The sequence below is a fragment of the Bombina bombina genome, chromosome 11 (assembly GCF_027579735.1).
Source record: "Bombina bombina isolate aBomBom1 chromosome 11, aBomBom1.pri, whole genome shotgun sequence".
NCBI classification, from domain to species: Eukaryota; Metazoa; Chordata; class Amphibia; order Anura; family Bombinatoridae; genus Bombina; species Bombina bombina.
This window is the reverse complement of record NC_069509.1, coordinates 5,578,533-5,599,031: the sequence shown is the minus strand read 5'-3', so window position 1 is coordinate 5,599,031 and position 20,499 is coordinate 5,578,533. Positions and strand designations below refer to the sequence as shown.

Sequence of the window (20,499 nt, the reverse complement as noted above, 5' to 3'; positions counted from 1 at the left end):
ATGACATATGTCTAGTAGCGTTACATTAGGGTGATCAGGCAGGTGACAACATAACATATGTCTAGTAGCGTTACATGAGGGTGATCAGGCGGGTGACAACATGACATATGTCTAGTAGCGTTACATTAGGGTGATCAGGCGGGTGACAACATGACATATGTCTAGTGGTGTTATATGAGGGTGATCAGGCTGGTGACAACCTGACATATGTCTAGTAGCGTTACATGAGGGTGATTATGCAGGTGCTAACATGACATATGTCTAGTAGCGTTACATGAGGGTGATCAGGCGGGTGACAACATGACATATGTCTAGTAGCGTTACATGAGGGTGATCTAGTAGCGTTACATGAGGGTGATCAGGCAGGTGACAACATGACATATGTCTAGTAGCGTTACATGAGGGTGATCAGGCTGGTGACAACATGACATATGTCTAGTAGCGTTACATGAGGGTGATCAGGCTGACAACATGACATATGTCTAGTAGCGTTACATGAGGGTGATCAGGCAGGTGACAACATAACATATGTCTAGTAGCGTTACATGAGGGTGATCAGGCTGGTGACAACATGACATATGTCTAGTAGCGTTACATGAGGGTGATCAGGCTGGTGACAACATGACATATGTCTAGTAGCGTTACATGAGGGTGATCAGGCTGGTGACAACATGACATATGTCTAGTAGCGTTACATGAGGGTGATCAGGCTGGTGACAACCTGACATATGTCTAGTAGCGTTACATGAGGGTGATCAGGCTGGTGACAACATGACATATGTCTAGTAGCGTTACATGAGGGTGATCAGGCTGGTGACAACCTGACATATGTCTAGTAGCGTTACATGAGGGTGATCAGGCTGGTGACAACATGACATATGTCTAGTAGCGTTACATGAGGGTGATCAGGCTGGTGACAACATGACATATGTCTAGTAGCGTTACATGAGGGTGATCAGGCTGGTGACAACATGACATATGTCTAGTAGCGTTACATGAGGGTGATCAGGCTGGTGACAACATGACATATGTCTAGTAGCGTTACATGAGGGTGATCAGGCTGGTGACAACATGACATATGTCTAGTAGCGTTACATGAGGGTGATCAGGCTGGTGACAACATGACATATGTCTAGTAGCGTTACATGAGGGTGATCAGGCTGGTGACAACATGACATATGTCTAGTAGCGTTACATGAGGGTGATCAGGCTGGTGACAACATGACATATGTCTAGTAGCGTTACATGAGGGTGATCAGGCTGGTGACAACATGACATATGTCTAGTAGCGTTACATGAGGGTTGATCAGGCTGGTGACAACATGACATATGTCTAGTAGCGTTACATGAGGGTGATCAGGCTGGTGACAACATGACATATGTCTAGTAGCGTTACATGAGGGTGATCAGGCTGGTGACAACATGACATATGTCTAGTAGCGTTACATGAGGGTGATCAGGCTGGTGACAACATGACATATGTCTAGTAGCGTTACATGAGGGTGATCAGGCTGGTGACAACATGACATATGTCTAGTAGGGTTACATGAGGGTGATCCAGGGCTGGTGACAACATGACATATGTCTAGTAGCGTTACATGAGGGTGATCAGGCTGGTGACAACATGACATATGTCTAGTAGCGTTACATGAGGGTGATCAGGCTGGTGACAACATGACATATGTCTAGTAGCGTTACATGAGGGTGATCAGGCTGGTGACAACATGACATATGTCTAGTAGCGTTACATGAGGGTGATCAGGCTGGTGACAACATGAATATGTCTAGTAGCGTTACATGAGGGTGATCAGGCTGGTGACAACATGACATATGTCTAGTAGCGTTACATGAGGGTGATCAGGCTGGTGACAACATGACATATGTCTAGTAGCGTTACATGAGGGTGATCAGGCAGGTGACAACATGACATATGTCTAGTAGCGTTACATGAGGGTGATCAGGCTGGTGACAAACATGACATATGTCTAGTAGCGTTACATGAGGGTGATCAGGTGGTGACAACATGACATATGTCTAGTAGCGTTACATGAGGGTGATCAGGCTGGTGACAACATGACATATGTCTAGTAGCGTTACATGAGGGTGATCAGGCTGGTGACAACATGACATATGTCTAGTAGTGTTACATGAGGGTGATCAGGCTGGTGACAACATGACATATGTCTAGTAGTTTTACATGAGGGTGATCAGGCTGGTGACAACATGACATATGTCTAGTAGCGTTACATGAGGGTGATCAGGCTGGTGACAACATGACATATGTCTAGTAGCGTTACATGAGGGTGATCAGGCTGGTGACAACATGACATATGTCTAGTAGCGTTACATGAGGGTGAACAGGCTGGTGACAACATGACATATGTCTAGTAGCGTTACATGAGGGTGATCAGGCTGGTGACAACATGACATATGTCTAGTAGCGTTACATGAGGGTGATCAGGCTGGTGACAACATGACATATGTCTAGTAGCGTTACATGAGGGTGATCAGGCTGGTGACAACATGACATATGTCTAGTAGAGTTACATGAGGGTGATCAGGCTGGTGACAACATGACATATGTCTAGTAGCGTTACATGAGGGTGATCAGGCTGGTGACAACATGACATATGTCTAGTAGCGTTACATGAGGGTGATCAGGCTGGTGACAACATGACATATGTCTAGTAGCGTTACATGAGGGTGATCAGGCTGGTGACAACATGACATATGTCTAGTAGCGTTACATGAGGGTGATCAGGCTGGTGACAACATGACATATGTCTAGTAGCGTTACATGAGGGTGATCAGGCTGGTGACAACATGACATATGTCTAGTAGCGTTACATGAGGGTGATCAGGCTGGTGACAACATGACATATGTCTAGTAGCGTTACATGAGGGTGATCAGGCTGGTGACAACATGACATATGTCTAGTAGCGTTACATGAGGGTGAACAGGCTGGTGACAACATGACATATGTCTAGTAGCGTTACATGAGGGTGATCAGGCTGGTGACAACATGACATATGTCTAGTAGCGTTACATGAGGGTGATCAGGCTGGTGACAACATGACATATGTCTAGTAGCGTTACATGAGGGTGATCAGGCTGGTGACAACATGACATATGTCTAGTAGCGTTACATGAGGGTGATCAGGCTGGTGACAACATGACATATGTCTAGTAGCGTTACATGAGGGTGATCAGGCTGGTGACAACATGACATATGTCTAGTAGCGTTACATGAGGGTGATCAGGCTGGTGACAACATGACATATGTCTAGTAGAGTTACATGAGGGTGATCAGGCTGGTGACAACATGACATATGTCTAGTAGCGTTACATGAGGGTGATCAGGCTGGTGACAACATGACATATGTCTAGTGGCTTTACATGAGGGTGATCAGGCTGGTGACAACATGACATATGTCTAGTAGCGTTACATTAGGGTGATCAGGCTGACAACATGACATATGTCTAGTGGCTTTACATGAGGGTGATCAGGCTGGTGACAACATGACATATGTCTAGTAGCTTTACATGAGGGTGATCAGGCTGGTGACAACATGACATGTCTAGTAGCGTTACATGAGGGTGATCAGGCTGGTGACAACATGACATATGTCTAGTAGCGTTACATGAGGGTGATCAGGCTGGTGACAAAATGACATATGTCTAGTAGCGTTACATGAGGGTGATCAGGTAGGTCACAACATGACATATGTCTAGTAGAGTTACATGAGGGTGATCAGGCTGGTGACAACATGACATATGTCTAGTAGCGTTACATGAGGGTGATCAGGCTGGTGACAACATAACATATGTCTAGTAGCTTTACATGAGGGTGATCAGGCTGGTGACAACATGACATATGTCTAGTAGCGTTACATGAGGGTGATCAGGCTGGTGACAACATGACATATGTCTAGTAGCGTTACATGAGGGTGATCAGGCTGGTGACAACATGACATATGTCTAGTAGCGTTACATTAGGGTGATCAGGCTGGTGACAACATGACATATGTCTAGTAGCGTTACATGAGGGTGATCAGGCTGGTGACAACATGACATATGTCTAGTAGCGTTACATGAGGGTGATCAGGCTGGTGACAACATAACATATGTCTAGTAGCTTTACATGAGGGTGATCAGGCTGGTGACAACATGACATATGTCTAGTAGTTTTACATGAGGGTGATCAGGCTGGTGACAACATGACATATGTCTAGTAGTTTTACATGAGGGTGATCAGGCTGGTGACAACATGACATATGTCTAGTAGAGTTACATGATGATGAGCAACCTGGTGACAACATGACATATGTCTAGTGGTGTTATATGAGGGTGATCAGGAAGGTGACAACATGACATGTCTAGTGGTGTTATATGAGGGTGATTAGGCTGGTGACAACATGACATGTCTAGTACCGTTACATGATGATGAGCAACCTGGTGACAACATGACATATGTCTAGTGGTGTTATATGAGGGTGATCAGGCAGGTGACAACATGACATGTCTAGTACCGTTACATGATGATGAGCAACCTGGTGACAACATGACATATGTCTAGTGGTGTTGCATAATAATGAGCAACCTGGTGAAAACATGATATATGTCTAGTGGTATTATATAAGGGTGATCAGGAAGGTGACAACATGACATGTCTAGTAGCGTTACAGGAGGGTGAGCAGGCGGGTGACAACATGACATATGTCTAGTAGCATTACATGATAGTGAGCAGGCGGGTGACATGACATATGTCTAGTAGCGTTACATGATGGTGAGCAGGCGGGTGACAACATGACATATGTCTGGTTGGGTTACATGATGGTGAGCAGGCTGGTGACAACATGACATATGTCTGGTTGGGTTACATGATGGTGAGCAGGCTGGTGACAACATGACATATGTCTGGTAGCGTTACATGATGGTGAGCAGGCGGGTGACAACATGACATATGTCTAGTTGGGTTACATGATGGTGAGCAAGCGGGTAACATAACGAGTCTACTAACTTTACATGATGGTGCGTGCAGTGCGGGTAGTACAGTGTGAATGATTACGTATCTCTCTGTACCTTGTCTCTTTTTCGCTGAGTGTTACTTTCTCAGTCAGATAGTCAAACAGCTCCCCCCGCTTCATCCTGCAAGTGCAAAACACAAGAGAGAGATAAGAGGAAACAAAAAGAGAAGAGATAACACCCCAGAAACTGAGCTAAACCAGGAGAAACAGACTGACAGCTCACTCACAGAGAGACTGCAGAGCCTCTTATTCTATACCCTCTCCCCGTGCCCTAAATCATTATACTCACAAGTCAAATACAAGGAATATAAACGTGGAGGATTCATACGAATCAATCAGGGAGACTGCAAGAGAGAAAATCATTGTAAGACAGAGAATAAGGACGCCGATAATCTCAAGCTCTCTAATCTGGATCTAAAACATCTCATCAGTGCTGTGAGGTTAGTCAAACAATTATATAAACGGCAAATGTTGGCTTGAAAGCTATTTATCTTGCTTTACAACAGGGGTCAATAAATCTGTTTAAAATGTAAGAGCCAGAGAGTGGTATTTATATATAGATATATGGAGAATAACCCAAAAAGCTAGAAGCTGGGGTAACGTTCTAGGAGCCAATGGTTCCCTGGCTCCTGGGTTTCTCAAGACCTACTGGTTTCAATACATTTCAATTTTGTGCTCAAAAACCTCAATAAATTGGCACAGAGGACAAGAGCAGAAGGGGAAGAGCAGGCACAGAGGACAAGAGCAGAAGGGGAAGAGCAGGCAAAGAGGACAAGAGCAGAAGGGGAAGAGCAGGCACAGAGGACAAGAGCAGAAGGGGAAGAGCAGGCACAGAGGACAAGAGCAGAAGGGGAAGAGCAGGCACAGAGGACAAGAGCAGAAGGGAAAGAGCAGGCAAAGAGGAGGAGAGCAGAAGGAGAAGATCAGGCACAGAGGAGGAGAGCAGAAGGGGAAGAGCAGGCAAAGAGGACAAGAGCAGAAGGGGAAGAGCAGGCAAAGAGGAGGAGAGCAGAAGGAGAAGATCAGGCACAGAGGACAAGAGCAGAAGGAGAAGAGCAGGCACAGAGGACAAGAGCAGAAGGGGAAGAGCAGGCAAAGAGGACAAGAGCAGAAGGGGAAGAGCAGGCAAAGAGGACAAGAGCAGAAGGGGAAGAGCAGGCACAGAGGACAAGAGCAGAAGGGGAAGAGCAGGCACAGAGGACAAGAGCAGAAGGGGAAGAGCAGGCACAGAGGACAAGAGCAGAAGGGGAAGAGCAGGCACAGAGGACAAGAGCAGAAGGGGAAGAGCAGGCAAAGAGGACAAGAGAAGGCAAAGTGGACAAGAACAGAAGGGCAAGAGCAGGCACAGAGGAGGACAGCAGAAGGGGAAGAGCAGGCAAAGAGGACAAGAGCAGAAGGGGAAGAGAAGGCACAGAGGACAAGAACAGAAGGGCAAGAGCAGGCACAGAGGACAAGAGCAGAAAGGGAAGAGCAGGCACAGAAGAAGACAAGAGCAGAAGGGGAAGAGCAGGCAAAGAGGACAAGAGCAGAAGAGGAAGTGAAGGCACAGAGGACAAGAGCAGAAGAGGAAATGAAGGCACAGAGGACAAGAGCAGAAGAGGAAGAGAAGACAAAGAGGACAAGAGCAGAAGAGGAAGAGCAGGCACAGAGGAAAATAACAGAAGGGGAAGAGCAGGCAACAAAGACAAGAGCAGAAGGGGAAGATCAGGCACAGAGGAGGAGAGCAGAAGGGGAAGAGCAGGCACAGAGGACAAGAGCAGAAGGGGAAGAGCAGGCACAGAGGACAAGAGCAGGAGGGGAAGAGCCGGCTTAGAGGACAAGAGCAGAAGGGGAAGAGCAGGCACAGAGGACAAGAGCAGAAGGGGAATAGCAGGCACAGAGGACAAGAGCAGGAGGGGAAGAGCCGGCATAGAGGACAAGAGCAGAAGGGGAAGAGCAGGCACAGAGGAGGAGAGCAGAAGAGGAAGAGCAGGCACAGAGGACAAGAGCAGAAGGGGAAGAGCAGGCACAGAGGACAAGAGCAGAAGGGGAAGAGCAGGCACAGAGGAGAGAGCAGGCACAGAGGAGAGAGCAGGCACAGAGGACAGAGCAGGCACAGAGGACAAGAGCAGAAGAGCAGGCACAGAGGACAAGAGCAGAAGGGGAAGAGCAGGCACAGAGGACAAGAGCAGGAGGGGAAGAGCCGGCATAGAGGACAAGAGCAGAAGAGGAAGAGCAGGCACAGAGGAAGAGAAGGCAAAGAGGACAAGAGCAGAAGAGGAAGTGAAGGCACAGAGGACAAGAGCAGAAGAGGAAGAGAAGACAAAGAGGACAAGAGCAGAAGAGGAAGAGCAGGCACAGAGGAAAAGAGCAGGAGAGAAGATCGGGCACAGAGGAGAAGAACAGAAGGGGAAGAGCAGGCAACAAAGACAAGAGCAGAAGGGGAAGATCAGGCACAGAGGAGGAGAGCAGAAGGGGAAGAGCAGGCACAGAGGACAAGAGCAGAAGGGGAAGAGAAGGCACAGAGGACAAGGGCAGAAGGGGGAAGAGCAGGCACAGAGGAGAAGAGCAGAAGGGCAAGAGCAGGCACAGAGGACAAGGGCAGAAGGGGAAGAGCAGGCACAGAGGACAAGGGCAGAAGGGGAAGAGCAGGCACAGAGGAGAAGAGCAGAAGGGGAAGAGCAGGCACAGAGGACAAGAGCAGAAGGGGAAGATCAGGCACAGAGGACAAGAGCAGAAGGGGAAGATCTGCCACAGTGGACAAGAGCAGAAGGGGAAGATCTGCCACAGTGGACAAGAGCAGAAGGGGAAGATCAAGCACAGAGGAGGAGAGCAGAAGGGGAAGAGCAGGCACAGAGGAGGGGAACAGAAGGGGAAGAGCAGAGAAAGAGGACAAGAGCAGAAGAGGAAGATCAGGCACAGAGGACAAGAGCAGAAGGGGAAGAGCAGGCACAGAGGACAAGAGCAGAAGGGGAAGAGCAGGCAAAGAGGACAAGAGCAGAAGGGGAAGAGCAGGCACAGAGGACAAGAGCAGAAGGGGAAGAGCAGGCACAGAGGACAAGAGCAGAAGGGGAAGAGCAGGCACAGAGGACAAGAGCAGAAGGGAAAGAGCAGGCAAAGAGGAGGAGAGCAGAAGGAGAAGATCAGGCACAGAGGAGGAGAGCAGAAGGGGAAGAGCAGGCAAAGAGGACAAGAGCAGAAGGGGAAGAGCAGGCAAAGAGGAGGAGAGCAGAAGGAGAAGATCAGGCACAGAGGACAAGAGCAGAAGGGGAAGAGCAGGCACAGAGGACAAGAGCAGAAGGGGAAGAGCAGGCACAGAGGACAAGAGCAGAAGGGGAAGAGCAGGCACAGAGGACAACAGCAGAAGGGGAAGAGCAGGCACAGAGGACAAGAGCAGAAGGGGAAGAGCAGGCACAGAGGACAAGAGCAGAAGGGGAAGAGCAGGCACAGAGGACAAGAGCAGAAGGGGAAGAGCAGGCACAGAGGACAAGAGCAGAAGGGGAAGAGCAGGCACAGAGGACAAAAGCAGAAGGGGAAGAGCAGGCAAAGAGGACAAGAGAAGGCAAAGTGGACAAGAACAGAAGGGCAAGAGCAGGCACAGAGGAGGACAGCAGAAGGGGAAGAGCAGGCAAAGAGGACAACAGCAGAAGGGGAAGAGCAGGCAAAGAGGACAAGAGCAGAAGGGGAAGAGCAGGCACAGAGGACAAGAGCAGAAGGGGAAGAGCAGGCACAGAGGACAAGAGCAGAAGGGCAAGAGCAGGCACAGTGGACAAAAGCAGAAGGGGAAGAGCAGGCAAAGAGGACAAGAGAAGGCAAAGTGGACAAGAACAGAAGGGCAAGAGCAGGCACAGAGGAGGACAGCAGAAGGGGGAGAGCAGGCAAAGAGGACAAGAGCAGAAGGGGAAGAGAAGGCACAGAGGACAAGAACAGAAGGGCAAGAGCAGGCACAGAGGACAAGAGCAGAAAGGGAAGAGCAGGCACAGAGGACAAGAGCAGAAGAGGAAGATCAGACACAGAGGACAAGAGCAGAAGGGGAAAAGCAGGCACAGAGGACAAGAGCAGAAGGGGAAGATCAGGCACAGAGGAAAAGAGCAGGAGAGAAGATCGGGCACTGAGGAGAAGAACAGAAGGGGAAGAGCAGGCACATAGGACAAGAGCAGAAGGGGGAAGATCAGGCACAGAGGAGGAGAGCAGAAGGGGAAGAGCAGGCAAAGAGGACAAGAGCAGAAGAGGAAGTGAAGGCACTGAGGACGAGAGCAGAAGAGGAAGAGAAGATAAAGAGGACAAGAGCAGAAGAGGAAGAGCAGACACAGAGGAAAAAAGCAGGAGAGAAGATCGGGCACAGAGGACAAGAGCAGAAGGGGAAGATCAGGCACAGAGGAGGAGAGCAGAAGGGGAAGAGCAGGCACAGAGGACAAGGGCAGAAGGGGCAGAGCAGGCACAGAGGACAAGAGCAGAAGGGGAAGAGCAGGCACAGAGGACAAGAGCAGAAGGGGAAGAGCAGGCACAGAGGACAAGGGCAGAAGGGGAAGATCAGACACAAAGGACAAGGGCAGAAGGGGAAGAGCAGGCACATAGAACAGAGCAGGCACAGAGGAGAAGAGCAGAAGGGGAAGAGCAGGCACAGAGTACAAGAGCAGAAGGGGAAGAGCAGGCACAGAGGAAGAGAAGGCAAAGAGGACAAGAGCAGAAGAGGAAGTGAAGGCACAGAGGACAAGAGCAGAAGAGGAAGAGAAGACAAAGAGGACAAGAGCAGAAGAGGAAGAGCAGGCACAGAGGAAAAGAGCAGGAGAGAAGATCGGGCACAGAGGAGAAGAACAGAAGGGGAAGAGCAGGCAACAAAGACAAGAGCAGAAGGGGAAGATCAGGCACAGAGGAGGAGAGCAGAAGGGGAAGAGCAGGCACAGAGGACAAGAGCAGAAGGGGAAGAGAAGGCACAGAGGACAAGGGCAGAAGGGGAAAGAGCAGGCACAGAGGAGAAGAGCAGAAGGGGAAGAGCAGGCACAGAGGAGAAGAGCAGAAGGGCAAGAGCAGGCACAGAGGACAAGGGCAGAAGGGGAAGAGCAGGCACAGAGGACAAGGGCAGAAGGGGAAGAGCAGGCACAGAGGAGAAGAGCAGAAGGGGAAGAGCAGGCACAGAGGACAAGAGCAGAAGGGGAAGATCAGGCACAGAGGACAAGAGCAGAAGGGGAAGATCTGCCACAGTGGACAAGAGCAGAAGGGGAAGATCTGCCACAGTGGACAAGAGCAGAAGGGGAAGATCAGGCACAGAGGAGGAGAGCAGAAGGGGAAGAGCAGGCACAGAGGACAAGGGCAGAAGGCGAGGAGCAGGCACAGAGGAGGGGAACAGAAGGGGAAGAGCAGAGAAAGAGGACAAGAGCAGAAGAGGAAGATCAGGCACAGAGGACAAGAGCAGAAGGGGAAGAGCAGGCACAGAGGACAAGAGCAGAAGAGGAAGATCAGACACAGAGGACAAGAGCAGAAGGGGAAAAGCAGGCACAGAGGACAAGAGCAGAACGGGAAGATCAGGCACAGAGGAAAAGAGCAGGAGAGAAGATCGGGCACTGAGGAGAAGAGCAGAAGGGGGAAGATCAGGCACAGAGGAGGAGAGCAGAAGGGGAAGAGTAGGCAAAGAGGACAAGAGCAGAAGAGGAAGTGAAGGCACAGAGGACAAGAGCAGAAGAGGAAGTGAAGGCACAGAGGACGAGAGCAGAAGAGGAAGAGAAGATAAAGAGGACAAGAGCAGAAGAGGAAGAGCAGACACAGAGGAAAAAAGCAGGAGAGAAGATCGGGCACAGAGGACAAGAGCAGAAGGGGAAGATCAGGCACAGAGGAGGAGAGCAGAAGGGGAAGAGCAGGCACAGAGGACAAGGGCAGAAGGGGCAGAGCAGGCACAGAGGACAAGAGCAGAAGGGGAAGAGCAGGCACAGAGGACAAGAGCAGAAGGGGAAGAGCAGGCACAGAGGACAAGGGCAGAAGGGGAAGATCAGACACAAAGGACAAGGGCAGAAGGGGAAGAGCAGGCACATAGAACAGAGCAGGCACAGAGGAGAAGAGCAGAAGGGGAAGAGCAGGCACAGAGTACAAGAGCAGAAGGGGAAGAGCAGGCACAGAGGACAAGAGCAGGAGGGGAAGAGCAGGCACAGAGGACAAGAGTAGAAGGGGAAGATTAGGCACAGAGGACAGAAAAGGCCCAGAGGACAAGAGCAGACGCGGAAGAGCAGGCACATAGGACAAGAGCAGAAGCGGAAGAGCAGGCACAGAGGACAAGAGCAGAAGGGGAAGAGCAGGAACAGAGGACAAGAGCAGAAGCGGAAGAGCAGGCACAGAGGACAAGGGCATAAGGGGAAGAGCAGGCACAGAGGACAGAGCAGGCACAGAGGACAAGAGCAGAAGGGCAAGAACAGGCACAGAGGACTAGAGCAGAAGGGGAAGATTAGGCACAGAGGACAGAGAAGGCCCAGAGGACAAGAGCAGAAGGGGAAGAGCAGGCACAGAGGACTAGAGCAGAAGGGGAAGATCAGGAACAGAGGACTAGAGCAGAAGGGGAAGATCAGGCACAGAGGACAAGAGCAGAAGGGGAAGAGCAGGCACAGAGGACAAGAGCAGGCGCAGAACACAAGAGCAGAAGGGGAAGAGCAGGCACAGAGGAGGGGAGCAGAAGGGGAAGAGCAGGCACAGAGGACAAGAGCAGAGGGGGAAGAGCAGGCACAGAGGAGGGGAGCAGAAGGGGAAGAGCAGGCACCGAGGACAAGAGCAGAGGGGGAAGAGCAGGCACAGAGGAGGGGAGCAGAAGGGGAAGAGCAGGCACAGAGGAGGGGAGCAGAAGGGGAAGAGCAGGCACAGAGGACAAGAGCAGAAGGGAAAAAGCAGGCAAAGAGGACATGAACAGAAGGGGAAGAGCAGGCACAGAGGAGGAGAGCAGAAGGGGAAGAGCAGGCACAGAGGAGGACAGAAGAAGGGAAGAGCAGGCAAAGAGGACAGAGAAGGCCCAGAGGACAAGAGCAGAAGGGTAAGATCAGGCACACAGGACAAGAGCAGAAGGGGAAGAGCAGGCACAGAGGACAAGAGCAGAAGGGGAAGAGCAGGCACAGAAGACAAGAGCAGAAGGGGAAGAGCAGGCAAAGAGGAAGAGAAGGCAAAGAGGACAAGAGCAGAAGAGGAAGAGAAGACAAAGAGGACAAGAGCAGAAGAGGAAGATCAGGCACAGAGGAAAAGAGCAGGAGAGAAGATCGGGCACAGAGGAGAAGAACAGAAGGGGAAGAGCAGGCACAGAGGAGGAGAGCAGAAGGGGAAGAGCAGGCACAGAGGACAAGAGCAGAAGGGGAAGAGCAGGCACAGAGGACAAGAGCAGAAGGGGAAGAGCAGGCACAGAGGAAGAGAAGGCAAAGAGGACAAGAGCAGAAGAGGAAGAGAAGACAAAGAGGACAAGAGCAGAAGAGGAAGAGAAGACAAAGAGGACAAGAGCAGAAGAGGAAGATCAGGCACAGAGGAAAAGAGCAGGAGAGAAGATCGGGCACAGAGGAGAAGAGCAGGAGGACAAGAGCCGGCATAGAGGACAAGAGCAGAAGGGGAAGAGCAGGCGCAGAGGACAAGAGCAGGAGGGGAAGAGCTGGCATAGAGGACAAGAGCAGAAGGGGAAGAGCCGGCATAGAGGACAAGAGAAGAAGGGGAAGAGCAAGCACAGAAGACAAGAGCAGAAGAGCAGGCACAGAAGACAAGAGCAGAAGGGGAAGAGCAGGCACAGAAGACAAGAGCAGAAGAGCAGGCACAGAAGACAAGAGCAGAAGGGTAAGAGCAGGCACAGAGGACAAAAGCAGAAGGGGAAGAGCAGGCAAAGAGGACAAGAGAAGGCAAAGCGGACAAGAACAGAAGGGCAAGAACAGGCAAAGAGGACAAGAGCAGAAGGGGAAGAGCAGGCACAGAGGAGGACAGCAGAAGGGGAAGAGCAGGCAAAGAGGACAAGAGCAGGCACAGAGGAGGAGAGCAGAAGAGGAAGAGCAGGCACAGAGGACAAGAGCAGAAGGGGAAGAGCAGGCACAGAGGAGGACAGCAGAAGGGGAAGAGCAGGCACAGAGGACAGAGCAGGCACAGAGGAGGAGAGCAGAAGAGGAAGAGCAGGCACAGAGAACAAGAGCAGAAGGGGAAGAGCAGGCACAGAGGACAGAGCAGGCACAGAGCACAAGAGCAGAAGGGGAAGAGCAGGCACAGAGGACAAGAGTAGAAGGGGAAGATTAGGCACAGAGGACAGAAAAGGCCCAGAGGACAAGAGCAGACGCGGAAGAGCAGGCACATAGGACAAGAGCAGAAGCGGAAGAGCAGGCACAGAGGACAAGAGCAGAAGGGGAAGAGCAGGAACAGAGGACAAGAGCAGAAGCGGAAGAGCAGGCACAGAGGACAAGGGCATAAGGGGAAGAGCAGGCACAGAGGACAGAGCAGGCACAGAGGACAAGAGCAGAAGGGCAAGAACAGGCACAGAGGATAAGAGCAGATGGGGAAGATTAGGCACAGAGGACAGAGAAGGCCCAGAGGACAAGAGCAGAAGGGGAAGAGCAGGCACAGAGGACTAGAGCAGAAGGGGAAGATCAGGAACAGAGGACTAGAGCAGAAGGGGAAGATCAGGCACAGAGGACAAGAGCAGAAGGGGAAGAGCAGGCACAGAGGACAAGAGCAGGCGCAGAACACAAGAGCAGAAGGGGAAGAGCAGGCACAGAGGAGGGGAGCAGAAGGGGAAGAGCAGGCACAGAGGACAAGAGCAGAGGGGGAAGAGCAGGCACAGAGGAGGGGAGCAGAAGGGGAAGAGCAGGCACCGAGGACAAGAGCAGAGGGGGAAGAGCAGGCACAGAGGAGGGGAGCAGAAGGGGAAGAGCAGGCACAGAGGAGGGGAGCAGAAGGGGAAGAGCAGGCACAGAGGACAAGAGCAGAAGGGAAAAAGCAGGCAAAGAGGACATGAACAGAAGGGGAAGAGCAGGCACAGAGGAGGAGAGCAGAAGGGGAAGAGCAGGCACAGAGGAGGACAGAAGAAGGGAAGAGCAGGCAAAGAGGACAGAGAAGGCCCAGAGGACAAGAGCAGAAGGGTAAGAGCAGGCACACAGGACAAGAGCAGAAGGGGAAGAGCAGGCACAGAGGACAAGAGCAGAAGGGGAAGAGCAGGCACAGAAGACAAGAGCAGAAGGGGAAGAGCAGGCAAAGAGGAAGAGAAGGCAAAGAGGACAAGAGCAGAAGAGGAAGAGAAGACAAAGAGGACAAGAGCAGAAGAGGAAGATCAGGCACAGAGGAAAAGAGCAGGAGAGAAGATCGGGCACAGAGGAGAAGAACAGAAGGGGAAGAGCAGGCACAGAGGAGGAAAGCAGAAGGGGAAGAGCAGGCACAGAGGACAAGAGCAGAAGGGGAAGAGCAGGCACAGAGGACAAGAGCAGAAGGGGAAGAGCAGGCACAGAGGAAGAGAAGGCAAAGAGGACAAGAGCAGAAGAGGAAGAGAAGACAAAGAGGACAAGAGCAGAAGAGGAAGAGAAGACAAAGAGGACAAGAGCAGAAGAGGAAGATCAGGCACAGAGGAAAAGAGCAGGAGAGAAGATCGGGCACAGAGGAGAAGAGCAGGAGGACAAGAGCCGGCATAGAGGACAAGAGCAGAAGGGGAAGAGCAGGCGCAGAGGACAAGAGCAGGAGGGGAAGAGCTGGCATAGAGGACAAGAGCAGAAGGGGAAGAGCCGGCATAGAGGACAAGAGAAGAAGGGGAAGAGCAAGCACAGAAGACAAGAGCAGAAGAGCAGGCACAGAAGACAAGAGCAGAAGGGGAAGAGCAGGCACAGAAGACAAGAGCAGAAGAGCAGGCACAGAAGACAAGAGCAGAAGGGTAAGAGCAGGCACAGAGGACAAAAGCAGAAGGGGAAGAGCAGGCAAAGAGGACAAGAGAAGGCAAAGCGGACAAGAACAGAAGGGCAAGAACAGGCAAAGAGGACAAGAGCAGAAGGGGAAGAGCAGGCACAGAGGAGGACAGCAGAAGGGGAAGAGCAGGCAAAGAGGACAAGAGCAGGCACAGAGGAGGAGAGCAGAAGAGGAAGAGCAGGCACAGAGGACAAGAGCAGAAGGGGAAGAGCAGGCACAGAGGAGGACAGCAGAAGGGGAAGAGCAGGCACAGAGGACAGAGCAGGCACAGAGGAGGAGAGCAGAAGAGGAAGAGCAGGCACAGAGAACAAGAGCAGAAGGGGAAGAGCAGGCACAGAGGACAGAGCAGGCACAGAGCACAAGAGCAGAAGGGGAAGAGCAGGCACAGAGGACAAGAGCAGAAGGGGAATAGCATGCACAGAGGACAAGGGCAGAAGGGGGAGAGCAGGCACAGAGGACAAGAGCAGGCAAAGAGGACAAGTGCAGGAGGAGAGGAGCAGGCACAGAGGAAAAGAGCAGAAGGGGAAGATCAGGCAAAGAGGAAAAGAGCAGAAGGGGAAGATCAGGCAAAGAGGAAAAGAGCAGAAGGGGAAGATCAGGCAAAGAGGAAAAGAGCAGAAGGGGAAGAGCAGGCACAGAGGAGAGCAGAAGGGGAAGAGCAGGCACAGAGGACAAGAGCAGAAGGGGAAGAGCAGGCAAAGAGGACAAGAGCAGAAGGGGAAGAGCAGGCAAAGAGGACAAGAGCAGAAGGGGAAGACCAGGCACAGAGGACAAGAGCAGAAAGGAGAAGAGAATACAAGGACAACGAGAGCGGAAGGGGAAGAAAATGCACAAGAAAGCATGGATATCGAGATCGGCAGGAAGGTGAGAGTGTGAGGAGGTAGAGAGAATGGGGGAGGAAGTGAAAGTGATAAGGGGGGGGAGAATCATGTAAGGAGAAGACAACACTAGGATGGGGAGGTGTGCGCACTGATGGAGCAGAGCACACTCACTTATAGACGGATGATGAGACACGTGTTTAAGGATCTCCATCTCCTTGGCAGTGCTCGTCCTCACTTCTCTCAGCTGTTCTGGGCTGAGTCTCTCTGGAGTAACCTCTATAATCTTCACAGCAAACTGGCGCCCAGTCTCTCTGTGTATACATCGCCGAACTGTGCTGGAGATGCCCCTGAAAGGGAAAAAAAGGTGGTGTTACTATTTTATGCAAACCATGTGCATTCAACAATGTGATGTCACAACAACAAAGCCCTTTATTGTATATATAAATGTTACATCATGTGATAGATCAGACTGACGTGCTGAGACACCTGACACGGCGTGTGATCTAATGGCATGTAATTCTTTGTGTAATCTAACAAACAGACACCTGATGCAGCATGCGTTCTAGTGGCGTGTAAGGCTTTGTGTAATGCAGCATGTGATCTAGTGGTGTGTAAGGCTTTGTGTAATGCAGCATGTGATCTAGTGGTGTGTAAGGCTTTGTGTAATGCAGCATGTGATCTGGTGGTGTGTAAGGCTTTGTGTAATGCAGCATGTGATCTAGTGGTGTGTAAGGCTTTGTGTAATGCAGCATGTGATCTAGTGGTGTGTAAGGCTTTGTGTAATGCAGCATGTGATCTAGTGGTGTGTAAGGCTTTGTGTAATGCAGCATGTGATCTAGTGGTGTGTAAGGCTTTGTGTAATGCAGCATGTGATCTAGTGGTGTGTAAGGCTTTGTGTAATGCAGCATGTGATCTAGTGGTGTGTAAGGCTTTGTGTAATGCAGCATGTGATCTAGTGGTGTATAAGGCTTTGTGTAATGCAGCATGTGATCTAGTGGTGTGTAAGGCTTTGTGTAATGCAGCATATGATCTAGTGGTGTATAAGGCTTTGTGTAATGCAGCATGTGATCTAGTGGTGGGTAAGGCTTTGTGTAATGCAGCATGTGATCTAGTGGTGTATAAGGCTTTGTGTAATGCAGCATGTGATCTAGTGGTGTGTAAGGCTTTATGTAATGCAGCATGTGATCTAGTGGTGGGTAAGGCTTTGTGTAATGCAGCATGTGATCTAGTGGTGTGTAAGGCTTTGTGTAATGCAGCATCTGATCTAGTGGTGTGTAAGGCTTTGTGTAATGCAGCATGTGATCTAGTGGTGTGTAAGGCTTTGTGTAATGCAGCATGTGATCTAGTGGTGTGTAAGGCTTTGTGTAATGCAGCATGTGATCTAGTGGTGTGTAAGGCTTTGTGTAATGCAGCATGTGATCTAGTGGTGTGTAAGGCTTTGTGTAATGCAGCATGTGATTTAGTGGTGGGTAAGGCTTTGTGTAATGCAGCATGTGATCTAGTGGTGGGTAAGGCTTTATGTAATGCAGCATGTGATCTAGTGGTGGGTAAGGCTTTGTGTAATGCAGCATGTGATCTAGTGGTGTGTAAGGCTTTGTGTAATGCAGCATGTGATCTAGTGGTGTGTAAGGCTTTGTGTAATGCAGCATGTGATTTAGTGGTGGGTAAGGCTTTGTGTAATGCAGCATGTGATCTAGTGGTGGGTAAGGCTTTATGTAATGCAGCATGTGATCTAGTGGTGGGTAAGGCTTTGTGTAATGCAGCATGTGATCTAGTGGTGGGTAAGGCTTTATGTAATGCAGCATGTGATCTAGTGGTGGGTAAGGCTTTGTGTAATGCAGCATGTGATCTAGTGGTGTAATGCAGCATGTGATTATATTATATATATATATATATATATATATATATATATATATATATATATAGTTGAGTTTCAGAGTTCAGCGCACATAGAATGGAGAAAAACAAAAACAAACCTAAATTATGGTGCAGTATGTCAGTACTAGGCAATCAAAAACTAAATGTGAGATTTAAATGTGCTCACCTTGTTTAACCTCAAACATGTGAGGTATGTTGGAAGCATGGCGGGGATGTAATCCCTATCTGTGGTAAAGATGTTTCCAGCTGGTATGCAGAAACTTTTAGCAGGTGGAAATCTTGATATCCCTGGAGTAGAAATGTGTTGGTATTTCAGACAAACTTCTCCTCTCACATCTCAATTGATCTCATAGTATGTAAACTGAGCACTAATTGGTTAAGGTTTGCATACATAAAGTTTATACCATACTCCAGAGAGGAGAAGCCTTTCAAGTATAAAGAAGGGGGAAAAAAATAAACAGCAACAAGGAAAGAAATCCAGCAAAAAGAATTAAAGTGTCTCTACCTAACTCCAGAAAGGAGAAGTTTGTCTGAAATACCAACATATTTCTACTCCAGGGATATCAAGATTTCCACCTGCTAAAAGTTTCTGCATACCAGCTGGAAACATCTTTACCACATATAGGGATTACATCCCCTCCATGCTTCCAACATACTTCACATGTTTGAGGTTAAACAAGGTGAGCACATTTAAATCTCACGTTTAGTTTTTGATTGCCTAGTACTGACATACTGCATCATAATTTGGTTTTGTTTTTCTCCATTCAATGTGCGCTGAACTCTGAAACTCAACTCCATACCTTTTTCCTTCACATTCCATTTGATGATAGTGGAATATTCAAAAACTAGCTGCCATTGAAATCAGTGGAGGCTCCTCCATATGTGCACTGTCGCACGTGAACCCCCAGGGGGCAGAGGAGGGGGGGAAATGAGCAGAAGAGAAAAAAAAAATTATGAAAATATTTATTTTTATTTATATTATTTTATATTATATTTATTAATAAATGTATTATTTTCCTGTGTGCTGTCTGTGTCTGTGAGACTGTGCAGTGTAACTATCATCATGCATATATTAGGCTGAAACCTGAAAGTGGAAAGGGCTGTTTTGCCTATACTTCTATGTATCGCACATGCTGTGCAGTGCGATACATAGAAGTATAGGCAAAAGCACTTTCCACTTTAAAACTGCATTGACTGCAGCGCCACCTACAGGCCAGCCCACAGCCTTCCTGTTCGCACAGCTCTTAGTGTGTGGGAGCCAGCTGTCACGTGACACTCGCACACTAAGAGCTGAGCTGACTAGAGATTCTCCTACCTAACTGAGCTCTGTACTACAAAGTCCAGCATACATTGCGGAGTTTCCAGGAAGTACAGTGGCCATATTGGATCCCATTGAGATCGCTCCTGATTGAATCAATTGATTCATAAGCAAGCAGATTGCGAGACGACTGGTGGCAGAAGCATTCACCAAAGCATTATGGCTGCGATTGATGTAGAGAGGGCTTCTGTAAGTACCCATTATGCTAAATATAAATGTACCGCAAAGGCAGGGGTAGCAGTCACCCATGTTTAATCCAACCTCTGAAGGAGCGGAGCTGGCAGCTGAATTAACTTTCTATAAGTTGTTATATGAGTACTACTAGAAAGTTAATTCAGCTGCCAGCTCCGCTCCTTCAGAGGTTGGATTAAACATGGGTGACTGCTACCCCTGCCTTTGCGGTAAACTACATTTCCCATATTGTATAGGAAATTGAGCCTGCACAAGTGCAAAGGCGCCACCTACAGACCACCCTTTTGCAGCTTCTTTTGAAGTTCATCGTAAATGCTAGCCGGCAAGTAGTTTATTTTATTTATTGTGAAATGATATAACACTACCCCAGCTCTGTATTACTAAGGCCCAGATGGCAGCTATGCACTGAGAACACAGTACAGCAACCGGACTACCCACGCTGTACCTGCCTGAGCCCGCACACACAGCCTGCCGCACCTTCGTCATCATTGGGCAATGCTGAGGTGACACAGTGGGTCACGGGTGTAAAAATTGCACACTCTGAACTGGTTTGCCCTGTGCTGTGAGGCTTACTGTAGTCAAGGAGTACTGGGCACTGAGAGGCTGGCAGCGGCCAGACAGGAGCAGCTGTAGCAGGAAGCAGAGGGAGAGATGCAGTGCACTGGAGGTCTGTACCTAAGGGCTCACTGGGGTGGCTGACAGGTGTCATGGCACTTGCAGGAAGAGGGTTGTCGTGTCTTACATATTTCTCAGATAGTTGCAGCTGTACCCACTGTGCCAGACAACATGCAGTATTAAACACTAACCTTACAGTGCCAGTGTGTTATGTATATGTATATATAGATCTGTGTCTGCAGTGCATTTACTTTCTAAGATTTTTTTCTAAGATTTGTTGGCATTTTTTATTAGAAATCATCATTTTATATACATAAATTATATGTATTTCGTTTTATTTATGCTGAGAAAAGGAACATACTTTTCAAAACATTGAATACCTATATTTAGAATGTGAGTGTATACATAAATAAGATAAAAGTATAATATAATATATATATATAAAATATATGTATATATATATGTGTATATATATATATATATATATATATATATATATATATATATATATATATATATATATATATATATATATGTCAGGCTTACTGCTGCAGGGCATATCGTTGTGCCTGTTCCTTTAAATCACAAACTCTGTTTAACAACTTTCCCTATAAAACCTCTAACCTACTATACTACATTGCTTGTTATGACCGTCTGCCACCCACTGGTAGCTAAACGGTATTATCCTGAGCCTTACCTGTTTCCCTGCTTCTGACTGAAACTTGCCTGCTCAATCTCTCACAGTTTACCGGATCTACTTTTCATCACTCCGCGGTGACG

At 49.2% G+C, this 20,499-nt stretch overlaps 1 protein-coding gene across 3 annotated transcripts in view; it reads right to left on the bottom strand.

Moving 5' to 3' along the window:
* Nucleotides 1-20,499, bottom strand: part of PHKG2 (phosphorylase kinase catalytic subunit gamma 2) — an 87,060-nt gene that overhangs the window by 52,756 nt on the left and 13,805 nt on the right. For all 3 annotated transcript variants that reach the window (XM_053694733.1, XM_053694734.1, XM_053694735.1), the window contains exons 2-4: nt 15,888-16,063; nt 5,318-5,372; nt 5,084-5,149 (exon numbers count right to left, since the gene is read on the bottom strand). In XM_053694733.1, coding sequence (XP_053550708.1) covers nt 5,084-5,149; nt 5,318-5,372; nt 15,888-16,063 — 297 coding nt within the window. The remainder of the gene's footprint in view (nt 1-5,083; nt 5,150-5,317; nt 5,373-15,887; nt 16,064-20,499) is intronic.